Source organism: Mycetomoellerius zeteki, unplaced genomic scaffold (genome assembly GCF_001594055.1).
Source record: "Mycetomoellerius zeteki isolate Tzet28-1 unplaced genomic scaffold, Tzet1.0 scaffold206, whole genome shotgun sequence".
Lineage (NCBI taxonomy): Eukaryota > Metazoa > Arthropoda > Insecta > Hymenoptera > Formicidae > Mycetomoellerius > Mycetomoellerius zeteki.
In genome coordinates, this window is record NW_017257021.1 from 923,992 (window position 1) to 949,982 (window position 25,991).

Genomic DNA, 25,991 nt, shown 5'->3' on the forward strand with positions numbered 1-25,991 from the left:
AATAATATTGTAAGTCATTTAAAAAAAAATATATCATCATTTACTTTATAGATAAGGTTGAAGAATTGTTACATTGTATTCTTTAAATAAATTATTGAGGTTATGAATCTATTTTCTCACATAATGTACTATTACTTAAAATTGCTGTGATGACATAGAATGTGCGAGTACAGTTGTAACATTTTGTTGCTTAATAATCAGATATCGGAAAGTATCTGCTAAGAATAAAATATTTCATTTTTTAAATATTCATTATAGAATCTAAATACATAAATATCATGAATGACGAATATATTGTGAAAACTGTTCTTCATGCTGGATCAGAAATCATTAATTATATACCAGGAACAAAGGTATGTATATCTGTTGTTTTTTTTTAAATTATACAAGATATTTATTTATAAACTTTGTTATGAACAATTATTTATAATTGATTTTATTTTAGGTTATTTTTCACTTTAGAACTACAAAATACGATTTTGACAAAACAGTGATAGATGACAGTAGGAAAATGGGAAATCCAATGGAACTTATATTGGGGAAAAAATTTAAATTGGAAGTATGGGAAGTAATTATACAAAAAATGGCATTGAACGAAGTTGCCTGTTTCAAAGTGCATAAAAGTGTATGTTTGCAATATTTATTGTTACAATTTTGTGTTTATGTAGAATATATTTTTATGATGAATCCTGTTTTAGCTAGTGACTACATATCCTTTTGTCTCTAAGACATTAAGAGAGGCTGGCAAGCCTCAGTCGCAGAAACGTAATCACCATTGCTGTGGTGTTACTCTTCAAAATGAAGGTATTGGTTATGCCGATTTGGACGAACTTATAAAATATCCTCAAGATCTGGAATTTACAATAGGTATAAATATAAAATATTGTATACTCTGTTAAAACTTAATGCAAAAGTCTTTACACTTTTCATGATTTTCTACATTTATTTCTCTTCTTTTACAATATAAAAAATATAGTTTTAAACAAACCTAAAATGTTATAAAACAGCAGGACTAATAAAAAAAAACTTGTATTTTTTACAGAACTTATTAAAGTGGTATTGCCAAATGAATACGAGAAAGAATCGTGGCAAATGACAGAAAATGAGAAACTGGAAAGTATTCCACATTTGAAGGAAAAAGGAAACGCTTTATTTAAAGAAAAAAAATATGACAACGCATCTGAAATATATGCAAAGGCTATTGGAATATTGGAACAACTCATGCTAGCGTGAGTTCTGCCTATGAAGAGATATATTGCAATTGAAAGAGATTAGTCTATAAGACAAACAATATATATGGTTATATTATATAGTATAAATAAACTGATTTTGATTTTAGTGAAAAACCAAATGACGAAGAATGGTTAACTTTGAATCAAATGAAGACACCATTGCTTTTAAATTATGCACAATGTAAACTGTTAAATAAAGAGTATTATTCTGTTATTGAACATTGTACAACAGTTCTAAAAACAGAGCCAGGTATATATAATAAATATAGGACAACGTTAGGTAAAGTTACGTAAAAATAATATCACTAAAATACTATTAAGTTTGCTTTTTATTTGCAGATAATATAAAGGCCCTTTATCGAAGAGGTAAAGCATACATTGGTGCATGGGACGAAAAAAATGCTCTTAAAGATTTAAAGAAAGCTGCTGAAATCGAGCCTTCTCTACACAATACTGTCGAAAAGGAGTTACAGGCATTTGCAGTAGCTATTAAAGAAAAAGATAGTATACAAAAAGAGAAATTATCGAAAATGTTTAAATGAGTCTGTAAAGTTTAATTATTTTAATATTATTGTGTAATGTGAAATTAATCTTTAATTTATTCACGTTGAATCAATTTAACGTAACTATATGATCCGTTTTCTTTTTTTTTTTTAAGCTGAAAGGCAGATTAATTATTTACTAGTTTCTATTATGAAAGTTTCAAAAACTTACCCACACAGTATGAAATATTTATGTGAATCATTTTTTGAAATATTTTAAAATATTTCAGAAATATTTTATAATAATTTGTGAAATATTTTAAAATATCGCGTTATGATACTTCATAAAAATATTTTAAACATATTGTACAAATATTGTGAGAACAAGAATATTTCAAAAACTGATTTCCTAGATACACTTATTTCAAATATATTATATTTCATAAAAAATTTTTGAAATATTTCAAATTTTGCAATAAAATGTTTTGCGAAATTTTTCTAAAATATTTTATGCCATTTTTTTAATGCATTAAGTTTACTGTATGTATGTATAAAAGAAAAATTAATATCTGTTACACAAATATACATATATCTCGATATAACTTTATATTATGTAAATACTTAGGAGATAAAAATTACATATAATAATATGAATTGTTATAAAAAATACTATTAATAATAAGTTAATATATTTATATTATTATTATATATGTGTATGTGTGTGTGTGTATATATATATATATACATGCATACAAATAAGAAACAAGAAAATAAATACATATATTGAAATGAAATACAAGTATACGAATAGCGCCATCTGTAGAAGGTAAATTTGAGATTATCTACCAATTACGTTACGAAGGTTTGGAAGGTTGCGATTGTTGCGAATAATCGCCGATCGAAAAGCGAGAGGTATCAAGAGGTATCATGTTTGACATATGGCATAATTCGTTGTACAACGCTTCGAATAAAGAAAACACGAATTCAATAATGTTCCTAAAGATATAATCGTGCAATAAATGTAAAGGTAAACTCTTGACTTTATGTTGACTCCTCGATGTTTTTAAATGAGATATTATGATTTAACCTATACGAGTTTGCTGTTCTTTCACAATATATAATCATATTGTTTCTTAATAAGTTTCAGAGGCATGTTAAATTTCTTGTCATATATATTTTTTTATGTGATATAAATTTTTTATGGAAATGCACATTTATATTAAATTTAATTCATGAAATTCTTACATTTATGATGTTTTATGTTTATATAAAATGTTTTTTTATATTTAAGACAAAAATAACTTGAAAATGAAGCTAGTATCAAGGAATGTAGATAAGGATGGAGAAGGGTAAATATATATTTTATATGTGATATATAATATAATCTTTATGATGTACCAATATAATCTTCAGATTAAATACAAAATTTAATGTAATCTTTAGGCGTGTGTCTCTTGTCCCTGAAAATACAGAGGATATGTGGCATGCCTATAATCTCATTAGCGAAGGAGACTTCGTAAGCTGTTCTACTTTCAGGTATATTCAAGTTTTATATTTCTTAGATAATAATACATATTTCATTTACTTTTAATCAATATCATCTTGTCAATTTTATTTTTCACTTTTTTCTAGAAAAGTGCAAATGGAATCGGCAACTGGTAGCTCTAACAGTTATAGAGTCAGAACTACTTTAACAATATGTGTAGAAAATATTGATTTTGATACTCAAGCATGTGTTTTACGACTTAAAGGTAGAAACGTGGAAGAAAATAAGTATGTTAAAGTAAGTTAAATGATGATATTAAATTTTCATCTTTGGTGTACGGTGTAAGGTTGAAATTTTAAGTTAATAATACAGTCGCATATATATAAATATCCTTCTAATCTTTATAAGAAATAAAATTTTCCTTTACTAAAGATGATTTCTGTAGATTAAAATGTGATGTTTATATGTTTTTATAATCTATTTTGTGTATTTGTATTTGAACACAGTCATAAAGATTTTATTAGCAATTTCATTCAGCTTAGCTCTGTTATATTTGTATTTGCTTTTCAATTGTTTAAGCTTGTAAATTGTTTATTTTTTAAATTTTAAATGAAAATGTTTATTGATATTATTATTTGCATTATTAAAGTATTCGTATTGTATTAGCATTATATTAGAAGAATTGTTTCTCTTAAATGCATTTTGGATTATCCAAAATAATAGTTTCAATGATGGGATCTTATTTTATTCTTTTATATACTTATTTGTATGCATACTTAACACCAATTATCGCTTTAAATACTAAATTAATAACAGATAATTATTTATAATTATATTGCTTTTTTATTTTACAGACAGGAGCATATCATACATTGGATGTTGAACAAAATCGGAAATTTAGTATTACTAAAGCTAAATGGGATTCTATTTCTTTGGAAAGAGTTGATACTGCATGCGACCCTGCACAGGTTAATGCTTTTTCAAAACAAAGATTATATATTTAATTATAATGCTCTCTTTTGTTTTGTTTTAGAATGCTGATGTAGCCGCTGCTATTATGCAAGAAGGCATAGCACAAATTTGTTTGATAACTTCCAACATGACAATAGTCCGTGTGAAAATTGATCAAGTTATACCAAGGAAAAGGAAAGGAAACGTATCACAACACGAAAAGGTTTGAGAAACGTTATGTCAACATAAACAATGTTTTGTATGGATGAACCTAAACGAAATTGCTAATTTGATATATATTTAGGGTTTGACACGTTTTTACGAGAGTATTATGCAAGGCATATTAAGGCACATCAATTTCGATCTAGTGAAATGTGTTATCCTTGCTAGTCCTGGTTTTGTGAAAGATCAATTTATGGACTATATGATACAACAAGCTGTCAAATCTGATAATAAAATTATTTTAGATAATAAAAGTAAATTTTTGCTAGTTCACTCTAGTTCGGGTTTTAAACATTCATTAAAAGGTACTGTATAGATATCTATGAAATCTGAATGAACATAATATTTGAAAAGTGTCATTATCTTTATATTTATTCTAATTCATCGTTGTAACAGAGGTTCTAGCTGATCCTGCTGTAGTTTCTCGAATTTCTGATACCAAAGCAACAGGAGAAGTAAGGGCTTTAGAGGTATTTTACAATACTCTTCAAATGGATCCTGCTAGAGCATTTTATGGCAAGAAACATGTTGAAAAAGCCAGTGCTGCTCAAGCAGTAGAAACTCTGCTTATATCAGATAAATTATTCAGGTGATTTTCTTAATCTTGTTACTTGTTGCAATATTAATTTTATAATTAATTTTATTTTATAATATTTCTCTTGTACTTTTGTCAAATCTGTTCAGATGTCAAGACATAGCACAGAGAAAGGAATATGTTGAGCTGGTTGAAAACGTGAAAGACTCGGGTGGTGACGTCAAAATATTTTCGAGTCTACATGTTTCGGGTGAACGTAAGTCTTATATATATAAACGATACAAATGATTCAGCTGAAATTTTAAAAGTAAAGTGCTTAATAAAAAAACTTATTTATTGTGTCCTAATAAATTTATTTGTATTAAAATAAAATTATGATTTTCTTTTCAGAATTAGATCAATTAACTGGGGTAGCAGCTTTATTACGTTTTCCCATGCCGGAACTGGAAGACGAAAGCGAGGATGATAGCGACTCAGAAGAAGATTAGAATCATGATAACAATTTTGTATATATTTGTGCTGTGCGCAGTTAAAAATATCATTACTAATAAAAAGAAAAAGTAATTTTTTTATTTATTTTCCAAGCGTAGAAGTTTTGCATTTTAATTTAAATTACGTTGTAATTTAAAGAAATTCCATTTTTAAAGATACTTCGTGCCCTAAAATCGCTTGTACGTATTGCTATTTCGGTGTATAAGTATTGAAACAGAAATTATGCACATATATGATGTATATATATCGTGTGAACAAAATGTCGTGTGGAGGGAAGTCGGCATGCTTTTATCCTGTGGACGTAGTACAGACACGAACCACATACATTTTCGACGATACAATTTTATCGACAGTGTCAGAAAATAGACGTAGTCATGTAGTTCTCAAACGGAAAATGGATGTACTGGCGGTAATGTACGGGCGATTTCGACGGTAATAGGAAAAAGTCTCAACTCTTTACGAGAGTTGGAGCATTTTGCACGTGGGGTGTGTTTAATTTCTTGTGTATTTTGCATGTGTCGGCGCGTATTTTTTTAATATTTAGGTATTAAATACAAAACGCATCACGATGGTTGTAATAGGTAAAAAGAAAGTGAGTGGATTTTTAAATCTTTCATATAATACATCTCATTATGAGTAGACAAGGTTATGCTAAAATTTTTACGGAAATCCAATGGAACGACATTCTTAAGAATTAAAGTCGATATTTTCAAAATTTACAGTATCAGAGTGGTGAGGGAGCACAGTTTATGACGAGGAGAGCTGCTCTTAGAAAATTACAATTAACACTAAATGATTTTCGTAAGTTATGTATATTGAAAGGCATATACCCAAGAGAGCCACGCAACCGTAAAAGAGCACAGAAAGGTGAACCCGGCATTAAAACCTTATATCACAAAAAGGATATTCAATTTTTGATGCACGAACCAATCATATGGAAATTAAGAGATTATAAGGTATAACAACTTATTGGAATCAAATATTTATATTGTGCTATATAAATATTTATTTTCAGATTTTTAATAGAAAAATTGGACGAGCAAAGGCAATGAAAGATTTCGCCAAAGTAAAGAGATATTTGAGTAACCATCCTACATTAAAGATAGATCATATAGTTAAGGAGCGTTATCCAACATTCATAGATGCATTGCGTGATTTAGATGATTGTTTAACTCTCTGCTTTTTATTCAGTACATTTCCGTCATTGCCTCATATACCGAGAGATCAGTCATTACTGTGTAGGAGATTAACAATTGAATTTCTTCATGCTGTCATCGCTGCCAAAGCACTGCGAAAAGTATTTGTATCCATTAAAGGATATTACTATCAGGCAGAGATAAAAGGGCAAACAATAACTTGGATAGTGCCGCATCACTTTTGTTTCGAACCTCAAGCAAAGAACGAGGTTGACTTTAAGGTCATGTCTACATTTGTAGAATTTTACATTGTAATGCTTGGTTTTGTAAATTACAGATTGTATCATACTTTGAATTTACATTATCCTCCCAAATTGACAAATTCTGGTGAGTAAGATTATTAACGTAAATTATTGATATATTATTATTTGAAATATGAAACTTCATTCAAATATAAAATTAAATATTTTATTATACAGAAAATATTGATAAAGTGCTAGTTGATGAAAAAACATATGTCTCGGAGAGAATAAGTGCATTGAATGTTTTGTTAGTCAATTTGGATTCTTCAGTTCCAACAATTGAGGATGACAATATTGAAATAGATCAATTTTCAAATGTAAGTTTAAAATGTTTCATTAATTTTATATTCGGTAATTTTATACATATAAAATCTAATACATTATTGATTATGCTTTTTAGGAGACAGACGCTGCCAAGATAGAAGCTGCTAAGGCAGAAGCTGAAAAAATAGGGAAACTGAAAAATTTATTCAAAGGCATAAAAATTTTTATTAATAGAGAGGTTCCTAGAGAGCCTTTAGTATTTATTTTACGTTGCTTTGGCGGAGAAGTATCTTGGGATAAGTTACTCTTCGTCGGAGCTACTTTTGATGAGAATGACGAAACAATAACTCATCAGATTGTAGATAGACCAAGCATGATTAAACAATATATATCGAGGTACTATATCTGTTTTATATTAATTTATTATTTTTGTGTATATAACATTTCTGAATTATTAATATAATTTTTATTTATAGATATTATGTACAGCCACAGTGGGTTTTTGACAGTGTGAACGCAAGAGAATTATTGCCTATAGAAAAATACTTAATGGGTGCTGTACTTCCTCCTCATCTCTCACCATTTACAGAAGGTCGACAAGATCAAACATACATTCCTCCAGAAGAGCGTGCTCTCATGGATCCTGATTATAAACTAAACAATTGTATGACTTTGATTTTGGATGAGTATATTGAAGTTATACATAAAATTCTCTATTTAATTTATATTTTTGATCTCGATTAGTGGAAGCAGATTCAGAAGATGAAGAAGAAGAAGAAAAAGAAGATAAAAACAAGAATAAAGAAGAGAAAATTGAAACTGAGAACGATTTGAGTTCAGGAAGCGATGAGGAAATGGAAGAGGAAGAAGAAGATGACGATAATGATGTACGGATTGCTACAGAAAAAGAGAAAGAGAAAATGAAGAAACAAGCTCAGTTACAAAAGGTTTTGTTATTACAGTTTTTTATATTATCTCTTGAAATAATCTAAAGAAAATTGATTTTTGTTATCAATATTTATAAACTTGCAGAAGAAGATGAAGGTACAGACTGGTGAGATCATGAAAGAAATTCCATGGGAGAAAGCCCGACTGGAGAAGCAGGAGTACCGTCTCAGAGAAAAGATGATTAAAAAGAAACACCGTAAATTGTACCAGAGTATGATGAAAGGTCGAGAAGAAAGAGCTAAAGAAATCTGGCTCTTGCGAAAGAAGAGGCGTGTCCACGATGCTAAAGAGAAAGAGAAGCGAAAAGAGCAAAGAAAAGCAAATAGGAACAAATCTAACAAATAAAATAGGAACGGATTAAATTTATAATAAAATATATTCTTCCCATTTCCCCTATTTGATAATGAATATAAGAATAAGACATGTTATAATGTATATTTTATTTAATGTGCTACGGTTATTTCATGTAATATCTGCAAGTAGTACATTAAACTTTTCCATTTGAATGTATATTTTTCCGCATATATATTTTTTTATATACATCAGCTATAAGGTATTCTGCAGGTGTAATATATATTGAATAATTACAGTTTACAGGATGCAGAGACGTTCATATGAGATTAGTTTCTCCGTAAATCGATAGATACAGTTATGTATAATGGCAGATGCTTTTTATTTAATCCTCCCACCGGAAGCCTACGCGCTTAGCGATCCTGGTCTTTTTCAGCGAAGGACTTTGAAGGCCAGTCCACCCACGCACATTGGCCCACGCAAAACTTTCTACATATATGAGTCGGATTGCGACTGCTGTTTATCCGTGTACGTGCAATCGCAGAGATCGTTGAAATTCGAAATCGAATTGATTATTATAATTCTGACATTTAAATGATTTATTTAAAATTTAATTTCTTTCCAGTGTTTTTTATTAGATCTTGAATTTTTGAATATGCTGCAATCCGAGCTTGATAAATCTTTTTTTCTTCTAATACCGTTTATTTTTTCGCGATTATATCTCGCCTATAGTCTCCTATTGCGCCATGCCTCTATAAAAATTCCTTTGCGTCTGGTCGATCTCCCACGAACGCGGTAGAGGTCGTACGTTGATCTTGAGGAACTGCAGAGTGGAAGGTTGCTTGTAATGGAACATGTTTCTCTTATTAGGTTGCCGATACCATCACGCCTGCGATCGTCCCCGTGACTTTCGCTAGGCGAATCTAAGCGAACTAGTATCGAAGGACAAAGTCATTTGATAGCGGATACATTATTGCCGGTGCATCCGGCCGCACTTTGCGTACCAGCCGCGCATCACCTTGAATCGAGCCTCCGGTGTAACGCCGTGAGTGGGATGCAACTGAAACGTGTTTCTGGAGCTGCATGCTTCTTCATAACGAATTCCCATTTTTATGTTTATTAATAACCGAGAGTACGCGCTCTTTTGTGGTGCAGTATTTGAAATGTCGCTGAAAATTGTGGTTCACTGCAAATTCAACATTCATCAACATATTCGAAGCTAATTTAAATTTAATTCTACAATCATAATTAATTGTCGATGTATAACAATTAATTTTAATTATAACAATTAATAATTCACATCCACAATTAAGGGAAATTTCTAAAATTGATGAATTTTGCTATGTTTTTCACTCGATCGTTTCCTTTCTTATTTTTCGTAAATGGTCGACATTGGCGCAAATGTAAGAACATTTTCTTTAATCAATTATATTTATTCTTGCAAAAGTGAGAATTGGATTCACCGTTGCTAAATGTACTGTGTCATTGCAATTTTCGCCGCGCACCACTCAGCGCGCGACGCAAGCTTCAAATTTGGATGCCAGACACGTCTTCTTTACGTGACTTGCCGCCTGCCAGTCGTTCACTTCCAAAGTCTTCTAGAATTTCCTTGAGCTCGTTCCCAACATTCTTCATTAATCTTCAATCTGCAATATAATTTTGATACAAATCAGTCTGGAAGCAACACCTGATGATGTTTATTCACGAGTTTCTTCAGATCATATAATACTAGAAAATACTGACAAATTCCATTCGATTCGATTCGCATTATCTTTATCTAATCTTTAAGACATCGTGCCTTTTCATTTTAACATGAGAAGAAAAATTTAACGATATATAGAGTGATTAATATACTTTAATTCCAACCGTAAATTCTTCACATTGATTTAGCATGCGCGTGTATTCTCGCAAATGTAATGAATTATGTTGGCGGTATCTTTGGATGGAACCGCTTTAGAACGGGAAGAAAACTCGGAAGAAAACATCGCGAGCTGTGCGCGCGATCGATTACTTTGATTATTTGCAGTGGTGACTGCAACCGATGTTCACCGTCACGACAACGAGGAACTAACGCGGGTGAACGAGCGCAGGGTTTGTGTGCGTGCACATATGCGTGTGTATGTGCGCTGGCTGCTACGTAGCACATTGGGCGCTTACGTCATTCTCGCTATTCCTGTTCCAAACCCATCTTCGTCCGGCACATCCTGAAAAACGTTACCTGTAGGAATCTGCGTGGCTGCATGCGAGAATCTTAGGAGAGATTCCTAATCGTCTCTCGTTTTCTTACTCCCATTTTTCTTGAATCTTTCTAACGCCCTATCGAGTGACCTCGACGACGTTCCACCGTCTGTTACGGATCTGCAAATTGCGGCTTCGGCGCCGCGGCAATGCCAGGATACGCCCATATCGTCCTTTTACGCAAAACCGATGCGATATGAGAATAAATATCCTGCTCCATTAGACATGATCGAATTATTAATTTAATTATCAACGATGGCCAAATTCATCATCATGATCCAAATTTCCTTTAATTTATTTTATCTCAATTTCCTTTAATATACATAAGAAGTTATATTCTTCTACTATCATCTATAGTTTTACTATTCCTATGATTATTCTACGTATCCATTTTTCCAAGTGCATTGCATGCCACAAAAATTATTTTATTACGCTAAAAATTAGAACTTTTATATTTCTAATTGTAAATTGCCTTGAAGTTATTATTGTACAGATGTGTTTTAAAATAACATACTTTTATTCTCTTCCTTTTTCTTTTTATTTCTAAAAGAAGGAGCTTATTTATAAATACTTTATTTGGAGAATTTATGTGTTTTCTATAGTAAGAGTACATATATGTTTTTTAAGACATTTATATTACGATCACCTCTGCAACATTTCACTTTTTCTCCGAAAAGAAAATATCGATACTCGATTTGGCGCGAGATGGAGGATAGCGTAGGACGTGCACGAGCTGCCCACGTAGCCATAATACACCAGGCTTACGAAATGTCGAGGGTCTCGAAAATTCCATTCGGCGAAGCTGCTGATTTCGGAGAAAGTGTCATTCGTGCAAGTACCTTATTCTACAACGTTGCTACAGCAACAGTTTATCCGCTAAAAGTGAATCAGTTTGGGAATATTCACAATATTTATCGAGATAATATATTTTACAGAAAATTAACTTTTTTATTTTAAAGTTGACGAACAGCGTAAGCGTTTCCCACACAGAGAACTTATCTTTATTTTCTTCTTTAATAAAATAATTTTTCATTTATTCGTTGAAAACAACTATCAGAAAAATAAAATTTATTAATAACAGTTAAATATAAAAAATTTATATATTTCTCTGATTTACTTTTTTTGCAATTAGTTACACTTGCACAAACTTACTCATCTAAGAAAGAGATCAAAGAAGAGAAGAGAATATTCGTTTTATTTTTCATAAGAAATGGCAGTTGTAAATTCCAAGTAGAAAAATATTATATATATATATATATATAGTTTCAAAAGTGAAAAAAATCAACCTAATATAAAGTACATAAAATCATCCATTTTCCTTTACATTACAGAATTCTCTTTTGGCGTAAGAAAAATCGCGCTAGCTAGCTGCGAAGTCAGACTGTGATTATAGCAAAGGAATGAAAATTAAGAAGGCAGTAAACGAGTGCTCATCATGAGGATAAGCGAATAATTACGCAAGCAAGGTAACTACGGGATAGTGTCATTAATGCGCATCACGGCGAATAATGAGGTGTATTGAGAACCGAAAGTAAAGTGGCTTCCGTTCCTGAGCTTCCGTCACGCGGCGTAGCTCACTAGTTGAAGGATCCGTATATCTATCGTGTCCGTGAATCCTTCGGTCGTTGATTCTAGTTAAGAATAACTCGACTCAGTGATGAACACAGACTTTTGGCGCCCTGAGTCTGCTGTACTTGCCGTGACATCCTCGCCAAGCGATCCTTCGTCTTATTCGTCTCAATCATAATTCGATAATTTTTTAACAACAGCGTGACGTAATAATTTATAAAACGAAAAGGGACATTAATTACAATCGAGTTTGACGCATACGAACGGCATCTGAGTCCGTCACTCTTTCGGTGACTAATTCATATAACGCTCGACGGAATGGACTGATCAGTGTTACTCGGTGATTTCAACGCTCGGCCTAAAAAAATATGCCTTGGATGAAGACTACTCTCTTGACTTATACGTGATGTCATCGGTTTTTCGAAAGTGCTTCGTATCTCTCTAACAGAAAAAAGGACATAATAGCCGCGTGAGTGGCGCCAATTATGCTAATTTGGATTCGGTACACAAACCTAATAATAGCACATGGGGAGAAAAGAAATCAATTATTTTAGTCTCAATAAATAACGCCTTTCTTTATTTCTTCAATTTTTTCTTTCCTCGTTAAATCAATTCAATAAAACAATGAATGTAATTTACGCGTGATATGAAACATATTTGATAAAAAATTTTGAATTTAATTGCCTTTCAATCGCGTCGTCGATTGCTTTTCGTGTTTTTCCCTCGTACGTGTTCGCACGTGTCTCGTTTAAAATTCAAAGAGCTTAAAACTGTTCGGCCTTATCTTAAAAATGGTCAACACGTTAGTGACACACGTTACGGCATCGACTAATCTAGGAATTCCTGTTGCACCCGCGGCTCGCGGAAAGAAGCGCATTATCGGATGTTGCGATGCGTACACGGCTCGAATCCCATTGTTGCGCAACCGTGCGATGATGAATCAACGGATCGGCGGCGATCATTCACTGCGCCGGGAGACAGACGCGACGCGTGCCCAGCGCTTCGTTCGCAAATTGGCCAATTATCACGGTAAAACCATGTTCTACCATCGGCCTGGCACGCACGTCGCTATCGGAATGATGCGCGCGACTCGGCGCGATGCGGCGAAAATACCGCTTAGGCCAAGTGTTTAGCTTACTCGCGAACGATAAATATATCTGCCGGTAATTGCGTATTTCTTCTCTCCTCTTTGCTATTTCACGTCTTTAGCCTCGCGCGACGATTCATGGCAAGCCTATTCTACATAGATAATTATTTTACATAATAAAGGATCCCGCGGTATGTGCGCGACGTTGAAACTCGCGAGATCTCATCGACGTGATATCGTTTAATGTAACTTGTAACCATAGGGAAACAAGATCTCACCACCGCGCCAACGAGTTTATGTTTTACCGGAGATGCTTATCCTCGTCTCGCGTAATCACGTGCCTACGTTGATAAATGCGGACGTATTACAAATTTCGTTTGCTTATATTTTACTGCGGTCGTCGCGTCGATATGACGTGCTATTACACACTTACATTAGATAATTACGATACGGCAAAATTTATCTTCCTTAATATATGTGTTCATCTATCATTCGATTTGAACTTGCGTGCGAATTCAAACTCATACGTAGAAGAATAGACTGCGTATTCCATAACCTTAGTATCTGTGTTTTATTACAAAGGCTGCGATCGAAAATGTTGCTCGGATGCCTCGGATTCATCATCTGTCTTTGTTTAACATTAAATCCGAGGCATCCGAGCGACGTTTCGGAACGCAGCCAAAGAATTGATATCAGTATCTCTCTTCACTTTGGAGAGAGAGATTTCAAGCTACCTCACCCTTTCTAAACCGAAAGTGACAATTTTATATATAGGAATATATGCACAATCTATTCTTGTTACGCTTATGTTTGAATTTTACAGTGTTTTGTCACTTTGCAATAAAAAAGGAAGCCAAAGAAAGTAACGATTTTGGAATTACCTCAATGATAAAAAGGTAAAGAAAACGTATTTTTTTTTATAGCTAATCTTAAATTTTTTCAAAAGTTAACGTTATTCTAAGGAGCTAAAGGGATATATGCACGATTAAAAGGTAGCATACTGGCATCTCGTTTCGCATATGCGGACACGTGCCCTAAAAGACACCGATTGCGGCTGTTTGCAAGGTGGTTTTATAACAAACGCCCAACCACCGTAGCAGCTTTTGAAATCCGATCGAGTCGATCGCCACAGGTCGAACCTGCTGACGCCGGCCATTCGCAGGTCTCGGTATAGGCGGATGAGACGCGTTGTCGAAGGGAATACGAAATGAACGCGCTTCGTCGCGAACCCGTTACCCACACCATCAGGAATCGGCTCGCGAGCGCGTCTTGCAGGAATTCATCGGACGTTCGGAAGGTATCTTCTTACAGGGCCGTAGATATACTTTGATCCGTATTTTTCATCGCGCATTCTTTGCGCTAAATAATAAGTCTAATTTTCTCTTTACTTCAATATTTGAAAGAGAGAAATTCGAATAAGAATACCGATCTCTAATACGAGAAAATCATGAATATGCTTGATCACGATTATTAATAACGTCCGATACATAGATCGAAACATCAATAAAATATACAAATTCCTTGATTTATTTTCGTGGACTTTGATAAACTCTTTATCATCGTCCACGATGATTATTTCGTTAAAGTTTTATTCGCAGGAGAGTGATACATAAGTTCTTCGACTCGAATAAAAGAAAACTACGCAAGTTGAATATAACATATTTCAAGCAAAGGATATAATGAAAATCGATAAAAATGTTTATTATGTGAAGACAATTTTGTAAATTTATATTGATCAATTATTAAAAAAATAAACAATTGTATTGTAATACAATGTTAATATTAATATTTTTAATTTTAAAGGACGATGTAAAAGTATGTGCTATATTCTTTATGCTCGCGTTCGTGATCGCAATAATCTTTAACAATGCACGAGACCATTAATGCGTACAGAACAAAAAGCAGTCCCAATCATATACCTAACGCAAACGACTTTTTGAACCCAATTAATTTATAAGAATAATCGTGCTTCAGATATGATGAGTGAGTATAAGAACCACTTGAAATAATCACTTCAAGATGAAAATAAAAAGTATGCCCAGGTAGCATGGAACATTCCAGCAATATTACAGCAACATCGTAACAATATTGTTGGAATGTTCCATGCTATCTGAGTATGTCGAAGAGAATGAAAATGAGGGGGGCAGATGGGGTGGGAGTAGCTTCGCGTGGAAAGTTGTAAAATATACTTCAAAGCAGACAATTTCTGTTTTACATAGTAGAAAAGAGACATCATTTTTCAAACTTCTTTTGTTAATAACTTTTTAATGAAAGACGAGCGACGGCTGAAACCTGTTGGATGTTACTCAGGGTCGTGATCTTGACAATATATGTCAAGGTCAAGGTCATGGGAGTGGAGTCCCCTATTCGGTGTATTTACCCTTCGAACAGAGAAAAAAAAATTAGAAAAAATTATTTTCTTTTACTTCAATATTTATTCACTCTTGGCATTGTTTTCTTTTGATGCAAAACAAGAAACACTCGTTTAGAAATTAACCCGTTCCTCGAGGCGTTGCCTTTAGTCACGGAATCTACATTGTTCAGAACGTTGCAAATTTTAGGAAGCGTCTGTTTATCTACGCACGAGTTATTCAGTGCGTTCATTAGAGCTTCGAGGCAGCTAGCAGATGTTTATTTATAATACCAATTGTCCGCACATATACGTATGTGCGAAGGTTCTCGCACTCTCGAATCGGCCAAACCGTGCGTAGAAGTGCGCGCGATAAATTAAACATAATGGTGCAAACTGTGTATATACCTGCGCATGTGTATCCGTGGATCTTCTCGCGACCCGCGCCTGTGAAACACCCTGAGGCGCCCCGAGTTCACCGACATCATCGCACTTACAGACTCTACAGCTATGGTGTCATTAAGACCAGCTGAAATCTTTTTACTATTGTTATTAAAATTTTGTATAGTTAATAAAGAGAAAAATAATAAGAAATTTTGCTTGTTTTACGTATGATATTGGATTATCGATAAATTCTTACTTTTAAAAAATCTAAACACACAATTTGAAATAAAAGAAACAGCTAAGAATCTCTTTTTAATTTTTAAATTTCTTCTAAATTATAAAAAAAAATTAATTAAATCTTTTCTTCGCGCGACAGTTGAAAATTTGATCGAATTAGAAGTTTCTAGCTGCGATGGCCTTAGTGTTAACTAGGATTTCATTCTTCTGGTTCCAGTAGAGATACAAGAAACGGTGATATTCTTTCTGCAAGGTGTAAGGATTCATGAATATTTTGCTGCATTTCTCTGGATTGTATAAATTTTTCTTTTCCGCGGATCGATGTAATGGTCCATGATACACAGTATAATTTTTTGAGACATTGAGCAGTGATCCATGAGACTTTCAAAAGATCTGGCTTCCGTAAATCCGCAAGCAACGATATGTTGGGATTCGAGTAATGATTGAGTCTCCAATTCAGTTCTTTATTTACTGATTGAAGTACATGATATTAAGTCTTACGAATGAATCTTTTTCCGACTCATTATACAAACAATTACATATTATACTTAAAGTAGTTTAACATTACTCTTCATTTTTTATGTAACTTTGAAACTCATTCAAGTAGACCGCTTCACTTCTACATTTTTTGAAAAGCTCATTCAACGATCATTAATATCACTTAATACGTCACTAATTATATTATGTTATTACATCGTTGATAATTTGCTTCAGTCATTGATTTTTATGCATTTATGTGGCAGAAGACTGAACCGTAACTTTAAATTACCTTGTATAACATCACTCTGATGAGGAAATTATACTCGATGCATAGATGAATGTAGATTTCATATAGCTGTAGTGTTCAGGCGAACGGGCTTCAGTTCGTATCTAATCATTATTTGGTTCAACCAGTATCGTTGACCTTTTCAGGAAGGATGCCTGTTACTTTGAAGATAATATTAACGATTCTTTTAGAGCAATCGTTGATAAAATTTGTAATAAACGTTTACCCGGCGTTATCGAATTGTTAATACGTTGTTAATAATAACTCTTTCGTAATTTGTTACATGCCTCATTATAATCTTATATCCTTTTTGTCCTGTGATATCATCTTCGTTAAGTATTGTACACAGTGAGTGCAAATTAATTTCAGAAATAAAAATCAGACTGCATGATTTAATATTTAAGGATTAGACTAATTGTAGACTCTCTCTCTCTCTCTCTCTCTTCCTTAGAAATTATTTTAATATTATATACTTCAAAAGTAACACGAATTCGTGAATGTCTTCGTACGGCATACTTGATGTATTCATATTTCTTTCAAGGTATATTAATGATACTAATCGTATTATTTTTAACATTCTAAGGTTGTTACAGTATGATGTGTAGAATTTTTTAGCCGACTACAAAGGGTTTGAAGTCCGGTAACCCGTTAACCTTCTAAATATACATGAAGCGCCTGCATCGGGTCTACCTTCGTGAGATAACGCTAACTGACCTTTACCTACAGTATCGTCTATCCAGAGACACTTGAACCCACGGCTATCTGTGCCTCGCGCGTATATACCTACATATATACCTTACACAGACCTTCGTGCAAATCGAAGATTGGTTCCAGGCGTTGAGCTCACTGACTTCACGCACGTATAGTGACTCTACCGTGAGGTCTAGTCCTGTCGTGGGAGTGCAGCAGAGCGAGACGGAAATATCTCGGGCGGCCACGTGAAAGCGCGAGAGAGAACAGGTGAGAGAACAAGTGCGCGAGAGAGAAGGAGGAAGAGGGTCTGAAAGAGGGAGAGGACGTGTACGTAAGCGGCGAGAGAGGAGTTCTCGTGTAGAAAGAAAAGGAGAGGAAGGGAGCACTCAGAAAGAGAGAGGCGAAGCAACTGAGAATCGAGAGGACGGTCGGCCAATGAGACACCAGGCCGGTGATGACGTCGTCGTTGTCTCACGTTCGAGTCTCACCAAAAGTCTTCTCCGGGTACCAGTTCGTTCGCGGTCTCCCGGCTGGACGAGGAGGTCGTCCTTTCCGCATCATTCGTCGTTGTTTCTTTTTGTTTCTTTCCTGGTACAGTGAATACAAATTCAGCCAAGATTGCATCCTGGATACGCGGAGGGATTGAGGCGGAAGGAGGCTGCTGCTGTCAGCCATGGGGACGGGTAAGTCTTAGTGTTTGCGGAAACGAACTGGTCCTCAGACCTATCTCTTTCCAAACGTCCTGTATCACGTCTGGGGTACCACGCCAATGTACAATCGCTCCACTTTCCAATGGAGATCATTTTCGCACCGTATGGAGCACCCTGGTCAACGGTCTCTGCCTTGTATAAAGTTTGGATCGATGGGAACCAATTTGGAATAATCGGAAATTCCGTTGAGTTCACGTCGTAACAGTGCAAATACGGGGTTCAGTGATCTCTTTCGAGACGTTTGATCGATGGCGACTTGGTTCAGCACGATAGATCGTATTGTCCGGTCCGTGTTGCTGCAGATCATATTGCGGTTCCGCAGGTCGTCGATCGTTGAGACGCTGACGCGGCTTTGGCCTCTTCGAGAGTCAAGGCCGAGATTATTCTCTAGTGTCTATCGTCAACTGGAATCACTCCGGAATCATTCAAGGACACGATTAGAACGTTTGTCTCTGTTAAACTCTGAAACTCGTTCTTCGTCCGTTCATCACCGTACAAATGTCGATTCATCACCCAGGGGTTTTGAGGATCTCTTATAATCTCGGAGCACAACTTACGGATTAGCGCAATATAGCGATTGCGTATTTCCTGCTAAAACGGATGTTCATCCTCGACGTAACAAACACGCTATCGTCGGTATTATTTCTGATCAGTTCACATTACGACCGACAAAAAGTCGTCTTGTTCTCCTTATCAAGTCGATCGTTTTCGCCTCGAAGATCTCGGCGACCGTCGACTCCTCTCACGTACTTTCATCTTGCCGCTTTTAGTAACAGGATCTTCAAGTTCACTTTTACGAAGTAACTAGCCGAAGAAATGGTGTCAACTAAAGAATACATTACACTTTGAAGGTTTCTTGTAAAATAATAAATTTACACGCAATCCGTTGTTACAATGCTAACGACTTCTACTTTGAACATTTCATGGAAATCGTTGCGCTCTTTTGTCGCGAAATTAAACGTCTACTGGTATTACATCAGGATGTACGTTGATGCCGACCTTTAGCACATCCTTTAGGCAGATGGTGTCAAGGATGTGCGCGAGGTGTGTTGGCGGCTCGATCAGAAATTATGCGGTCGTCTGGGCGTAACGCAAATCAGATACCTACTTTTCTTTTTTTTTTACGTGACAGAGAATAAATATATGTTTCTTTCCAACGGCAATCTTTTCATGCACGGACATTTTCGATCTTTTTACCTTTCACCCCGTACGTTTATTCTAGTAATATCGATTTTTATAGAAAACTTGAACATATATTGAGCAATTTAGAGCAGATAATATTTCTAGCCTTTCGTTCGTAAGTAATTGTATCATCGGATATCTATATCATGTTGGTGTGTGGAAGTACTTTAATCACTTTAGAAAGTGGCTACAGACGATGGCGATATATGTATACCAACACAGACATTCGGTTGGCCCACCTTAAAAAAGAAACGCCGAACTCAATGCTTATTCAGCCAGTTGATCAAAAATTTGCGATGGTTTTTATTCGATCGCATTTTCTATAATTAATTAATTTTCAGTAATTAAATTATCGCATTAGCACGTGACTAGTTGAAACTAAATATGGACGGAAAAGTCGTGTAGATAATAAGTTAGCATGACTTATTGCCAGTCTCTCTGCACTTTGTTACGAGATTGCTATGTTGCGCAAATGAAAAATGACGTAAACATGAATATCTGAAACTTCAACTAGAATTTTTTATTTGGTTTCGGTGTCTCGTTTACTTTTCTCTGCAGTTTCTATTAGTCATTTCTATTAGTCGTTTCTATCTGTCAAGTATCATCGACAGTAATGAAGATAATTCTCGTTTAAATCGCACGTATCTAGATATGCTTGTCAAGCGTAAAATATTAAATCGATATGAAAGATAAGAGGAGATGCAGAAAATAACTTATCGTAGTTGATTCTTTGTATTTCAAGATGAGACGATATTTGTCATTATGCTGCATTCTTTACTAACATTATCTATTAAGCAGCCGGAACTCGTCGAGCTTGCCAATAAACGCGTGCAGGCAGGCGCGAACTAGAAGCCAACCATATTCATACTACTTTTAAGCGATCGCGCGCCAAAGTGTAGTGATTTCGAGCGGATACTTTCTGTGACAAGACACATATCTCCGCGGCCCTCGAATCCGGTTTTCATCGCGAGTGCGTACCCAAGACGGTAAAATCGTGCAAAAAAGGCCTCTATGACGCGACCGGAGACAACATGATGATTGAAAAAGAAAAGAAAAAAAAATAGGGAAAAAGAAAAGCGGAGGGCGTCGCGAGTGTAGCGTCTAGTGAGTGAGTAACGCGACTTATCAAGGATAAAGCAAGGATAACTGCAGAGCGACAGGATTGATCCTCTGGGTGATCCTTCGCGGAGTGCTGGATGCCATTGCAGCCGAAGATAAACGCAAGTATCTATTTTTAACTCTCTCATTCTCAAATTAAAATCGCAACAAGATCGATTTAAACACATTTCAACAATCTATTTTTTTAATTAATAATCTTGATTTAAAATATCTTGTAGAACAAGAATTTAATTTGCTGAGACATAGCTGCGTATTGGGAGCGAGAGAGTTAACGATGACCCCATTTGATTCGCCCACTGCACTGTGTAGCGGGGCTACTCACATCATCTTACAGATAAATTCGTAAACATGACGACTTTCGCGTCTTTTCTTACACGGTTTGCCATTCGATGAGAACTATCACAGCTTTGTTTCCCGGAATCAATTTGATATATTACGATATTATATCGTTATTACCGTTGCCGAGCGTAATACACTCTCTATTACTTTGCCACGACGATTTATTTAGTTCGATTCGAGCGAGCGTGACGTCGTCGCCGTCGGTTTAGATCGACAGCGAAAGGTTCGACATTGCCGAGGTCGCGGTTGTGCGTAGAACCTGTAGTTTTACCGATTACAATGGAAAACGTTGGAAATTAGTGTGGTTTAGAACAAATAGCTGCAATGGTCGATTGATTACGTTGGCATGTATCTCGCTTAATGCTGCCGTATTTGATGACAATAGGAAATAAAACGGCGTAACGACGATATAATATCGGAAAGTAATATTTGTTAATTATATAAATATAAATAATTATTATTATTCACGAAGAGGAGAATTTGTTGCAATAAAAATTACATTTTATATTTCTGAAAAGAGATTGAAATATTTTTATATAACCATGCAAGTATTTTATGTAAATTTATTAGATATAAATATAATTTAGACTATATTAATAGTGTGTAATAAATTTTTTTAAATCTTCCTTTATTCAATTTCTTTTGGTTCTTTGATATTTTGTAAATAGGTACGATTGAATAGATTTATTAACAGAAATTGATAATTTCTTCAAAAGTTTTTATGTTGAAAATCTGAAATGTTTTAGTTTATAAAGTAAATTGTTTTTAAAATAGCCCATGTGAAATAGCCTATGTGAAATATAAGATGTCCTTTACAATATTTTATTATTTGCGCCCCTTTTACTAATTTATCATATATCAGTATATTTTCTACGATTTTAATGTTATTTATAATCACGTTAATAATAAAGAAATTCTTTTAAAGTATCTATAACACGCTACCGTTAATTAAATTGACATCTATTGTAATATAAGTATGTGCAATCAAAAAATAATAGATCAATGCATTAGCTTAATATCCACTGTTTTATTTTAATAAGACAATCAAAAGTGTGTCGCGGATTATTTGAAGCACTAGCTGCTCCAAATTACGTGGTATTACATTCACTAACTTTCTAACTATTATGGTAAATAAAAGCATTGCCCTGAGTTTCGCGTAGCGTAGCCGACATTATTTCTTTCGTAATAAGCTCGTATTTATAATGTCTTATTTTTTTAGAGAGATGTAATTTACACTTTAAATATTAATCTTATCTTTGTATGTAGATATATTATAATGTGTTATAAATTAAATCGAATATTAATGCCAACATCTAAAGGGGCAAATCTAAAGTAAGATGATTTAAGTCTGCACTGAAGTGAAACGTGATTTCCCAATGACATTAAGATGATTGAAAAGTACTTATTTATTCAACAATCATTTATTCAACAATTACGGCAATGTGTGTATATAGATGGAAACCAAAATGAAATAAAATAGTATGGTGTATCTCAAAAATTTCATTAAAAATAATTCGGGAATACATGAACGTGTTAATAATTAATTTTGTTTTTGTTTTAAATTTATTTTTACCCCGCGTAAAAATTTTTCAGCGATCTCGTGAGTGGCGATTTGAACTTGGCGCTGATTGTGTAACAAAGTATTACACGCGAGACCCAATTTAAACACGTTCTATCGACTGCAACTACCGCGCGTCTCTGCTGGAAATAATTAATAATTATAGCGCAGTCGTCCTCGACGGTACTTGATTATTTGTCTGCGGCAACTCGCGATGGCTCTTTTGCGGTATCAAGGCTATACGATACTTTCGTCGTCGATGATTTCAGGAAAACGTAGTTTATCATTACAGAGTCCTTATATAGCCTCTTGTTAATACTCATTGTTAATGTTTTCGTGAAATTTGATTAAATCTCATTTAAAACATAAAATTACATTAAATACATTGACATATTGTACCGTAAGGTTAATTTCACAAAATCCGCTTACATTTTAACATTTTAGGTGTCAACACGATATTTTAGTGGTTTTCTTTCGTTTATATTGTAAATTTAAAAAAAGAATATCTAAACGCGACAATAAAAGCAATATTTATCTATAATATTAATAAGAGTATTCTAGACTTAAGTACCATTAAAGATTTATGCAGAAACTTTTACCAAATTGATGTTTTATGTAATCTAAATGAAAATTTTATAAAAAAGAGCTGAATATTTATTTAAAACAATTGAAACGCCTCGTGATTCGTGAAATAATGTGGTGTAAGTCTTCGCAGTATGGAAATCAGGAGGGTGCTATAAAATCACCAATTGGGATGCCGCTCCGTACACGGTCTCCTCCTGCGACTCTCTTTAATTAGCCTGCAAAGCTGGAATCAAGCCCGCAGCTTGTGAGTTGATCAAAGCATTGCCCTTCGGGCAATCTCCCGATAGCTCACTAGTAATCTTCGCTTGTGCGACTATGTCTTGTTATTATCTTGATTCTTTCCTTAGTGGATGATGCGGGAAGAATAATAATTTCTTTTGTTTTATCTTTTCCCCTTTCCATTGTACAATATTGCAAGTTTGAGCCAATGTGAAACAAAATTTCACGAGACAAATTTTCACGTATAACGTTTTTCCGAACGAAATCGAAACTTTGAAACACGAGGAGAATTTATATATAAATCGGTGATTTCTTCGCGCGAAACGATGGAGAATCTTGGGCCCTGTACCCTCATCGAGAGTATTCTCGGCAATTCTCGCGATTGTTTCCGTCGCGGTTGCATTCCCGGCGATCCGGAGCGGCCGCTCTGAGAGACTGAGGTCAACAGTGGTGGCGGCGCGGGCGCGGACGGCAGCGGCTGATCTACGCTTTGCGCTTTGCACACCACGCCTGACCACGCTCGTCCTTCCCGCGAAGAAGAGTATGGAGAATATCGATGCCCATATAAATCTCGCTCAGTGAGGCAACTACAGGCACGTATTTTGCTATTCTAAGTCGCGCTTACAATTAGCAATAAGTGCGCGTGCAAGTATACACGTATGCAGATCCAGGTGGTATGTGAAGATCGAACGGGGGCGAGCATGAAGGGATTGCCACGGTCGTTACGGTTGATGGACGATCGGGATGGTTGTATAATCGCTCGAGCTATATCCCTTGCTTATGGGTAAAGTCAGCAAGACTGGGCGCGCAACTTGAATAATTAATAGCGATTCGTGAAAGAGAAATCAGATTTATTTACAGGTACACTTTGAAAAATGTGTGTTATTTAGCCGCGTTCCGCGAAGGGCGGATGATCGCAATTAGCGTGTCGCTCTTACAAATTTGCGCCGGTGTACCTGCTGCGTAGGAATTTAATCCCGCGTGCTGCGTATCTAGTTTTCACATTTTAATCCGCTACTATGTACCGTAAGAAGCACTACCCCGTGCACGCTCTTGGTAACGTCCTAAGAGCCGGTTTCGCCGAAGGCGATTAACTTCGACCTTGGTTTTTCAGTTGATTCTTCGGTTCTCTTTCTAGATTTATATCTAGAAAGAGGCAATTTTCTGTATTTTCACAGTACATCTAAATATGTCGTCCGACTCTCACCTCCTATTGACATTAAACGCACTCTTACATATTAAGTAAATAAAGTTTAGAATTACAAATATTTAATGGTAAATTTGCGGTGAAGAGAGATGGGTCAGAGATTCACTTGACAATGAGTCACAGTCGTGAGATTAAATGAAGAGGTAGTAAAAATGTGGTTGCTAATGCGTAAAAATAACTTCTCTTCTGACAATATTGATATACGTGATATGACGAGGGCAAAGCAAAGGAAAAGGCTTAGTAAGTGAACATCCTCGAAATTGAATTTAAGATAAGAAAATTATATACGGTGTGCGCGGTAATTGGGAACACAAAAGCGCATCGAAGAGATGACCGAACATTATATTATACGAATCGCCGGAGCTAGATTTTTTAAAAATGCATTATACTCCGAGAGGAAATTTACAATGTTGTTATCGTTGTCGATTTAATACGTGAAACCCGACAACGCGATACTCGCTAAAACTCGACAGGACGATCTCCCTCGTCTCGCAAACAAGAGCAAATATTTGTCACATTCCGTGAGAGATCATATAATTGGAGAGAGATATTTGAAAAAAGAAAAAAAAATACTCATGATAAGCATCTCTCGATGTTTATCATGTGTGTACAAATAGGTACGCTCTCGGTTACTTTCTCGTCCGCTTCTCTATGAACGTTTACTTCGTAGGTGCTATAAATAACATGTAACCGTGTATAGACACCGAAATATGTATTATGCCCTCTCTCGACTCGGCCGACCATCATTTTTCCTCGACGTGGCGCTGAACCTCTGGCTATATTAAAATTACATTTCAGTTACGCTACCGTGTAATATATGTGCACAAGCGGCGCGCGTAAAAGCGGTGGTGCGTACGCCTGGGATAGAATCCTGCACGGGGCGATGATGATTAACCGTGAGGTCGATCGGTTACGCCGTGCCGGTGTCCACGTCAAACCACGCGAAAGTGGCCGAGGCGCGGTCGTCCATTGCCGATTATAGGCATCCTCCGTTCTTGAGGAGACGACTCTCCAGTCTCCCGTCTTCTCTCTTTTCCTTCTCGCTTCGCATTCGCTGCGAGCGCGAAAGAGAGAAAGGAAGAGAGTACATTCGCCACATATGGCGTGCATGCGTGCGTCAACATCGGTATAATGTTGATCTTTCCTCTTTTCATCCTTTCCTCTGTAATGGAAGCATTTTTCCGGTCACGAATGAGTACATCGGAGCACTTGCGACCTTCCACTCGCATACCTGAGCAAATGCGCGCTTGCGTCCGTCGACGTGGTCGACTGCGAGATGAACGATAAATTAGGGTCGACCGCATCGTGACCGCTGAATTGCCAATTATCAATTAAGATGACTCGTGAACGCCATGGCGCTGTGCACCGGTTCAACGATCATGCTGAAAACTTGTTTTTTACGTAACG

General features: G+C 35.3%; 2 protein-coding genes across 3 annotated transcripts; both read left to right on the forward strand.

Moving 5' to 3' along the window:
- The first annotated feature begins 278 nt into the window (after nucleotides 1–278).
- pelo (pelota mRNA surveillance and ribosome rescue factor) lies at nucleotides 279–5,431 on the forward strand. 2 transcript variants are annotated; one of them, XM_018447649.1, is made up of 12 exons: nucleotides 279–353; nucleotides 446–625; nucleotides 699–867; nucleotides 3,006–3,063; nucleotides 3,158–3,250; nucleotides 3,347–3,497; nucleotides 4,055–4,168; nucleotides 4,234–4,374; nucleotides 4,456–4,678; nucleotides 4,770–4,962; nucleotides 5,058–5,164; nucleotides 5,299–5,431. In XM_018447649.1, exons 1-12 carry the CDS (start codon nucleotides 279–281, stop codon nucleotides 5,394–5,396), a joined length of 1,602 nt encoding a protein of 533 aa, XP_018303151.1. In that variant the 3' UTR covers nucleotides 5,397–5,431. The 2 variants fall into 2 exon arrangements, with proteins under 2 accessions (XP_018303151.1, XP_018303150.1); XM_018447648.1 differs by lacking the exons at nucleotides 279–353; nucleotides 446–625; nucleotides 699–867 and adding an exon at nucleotides 2,573–2,741.
- A 420-nt stretch (nucleotides 5,432–5,851) lies between these two features.
- LOC108722508 (pescadillo homolog) lies at nucleotides 5,852–8,419 on the forward strand. The gene is made up of 8 exons (XM_018447656.1): nucleotides 5,852–5,992; nucleotides 6,123–6,356; nucleotides 6,416–6,923; nucleotides 7,016–7,155; nucleotides 7,239–7,498; nucleotides 7,579–7,766; nucleotides 7,847–8,049; nucleotides 8,135–8,419. Exons 1-8 carry the CDS (start codon nucleotides 5,969–5,971, stop codon nucleotides 8,393–8,395), a joined length of 1,818 nt encoding a protein of 605 aa, XP_018303158.1. The 5' UTR covers nucleotides 5,852–5,968; the 3' UTR covers nucleotides 8,396–8,419.
- Nucleotides 8,420–25,991: the final 17,572 nt, after the last annotated feature.

Coding starts and splice junctions, on each gene's coding strand:
- pelo (XM_018447649.1), top strand. CDS start 279: ATGAATGACGAATATATTGTGAAAACTGTTCTTCATGCTGGATCAGAA. Junction 354..445: donor ATTATATACCAGGAACAAAG/GTATGTATATCT, acceptor ATTTTATTTTAG/GTTATTTTTCACTTTAGAAC. Junction 3,064..3,157: donor GTAGATAAGGATGGAGAAGG/GTAAATATATAT, acceptor TGTAATCTTTAG/GCGTGTGTCTCTTGTCCCTG.
- LOC108722508 (XM_018447656.1), top strand. CDS start 5,969: ATGGTTGTAATAGGTAAAAAGAAA. Junction 6,924..7,015: donor TCCCAAATTGACAAATTCTG/GTGAGTAAGATT, acceptor TTTATTATACAG/AAAATATTGATAAAGTGCTA. Junction 7,767..7,846: donor TGATTATAAACTAAACAATT/GTATGACTTTGA, acceptor GATCTCGATTAG/TGGAAGCAGATTCAGAAGAT.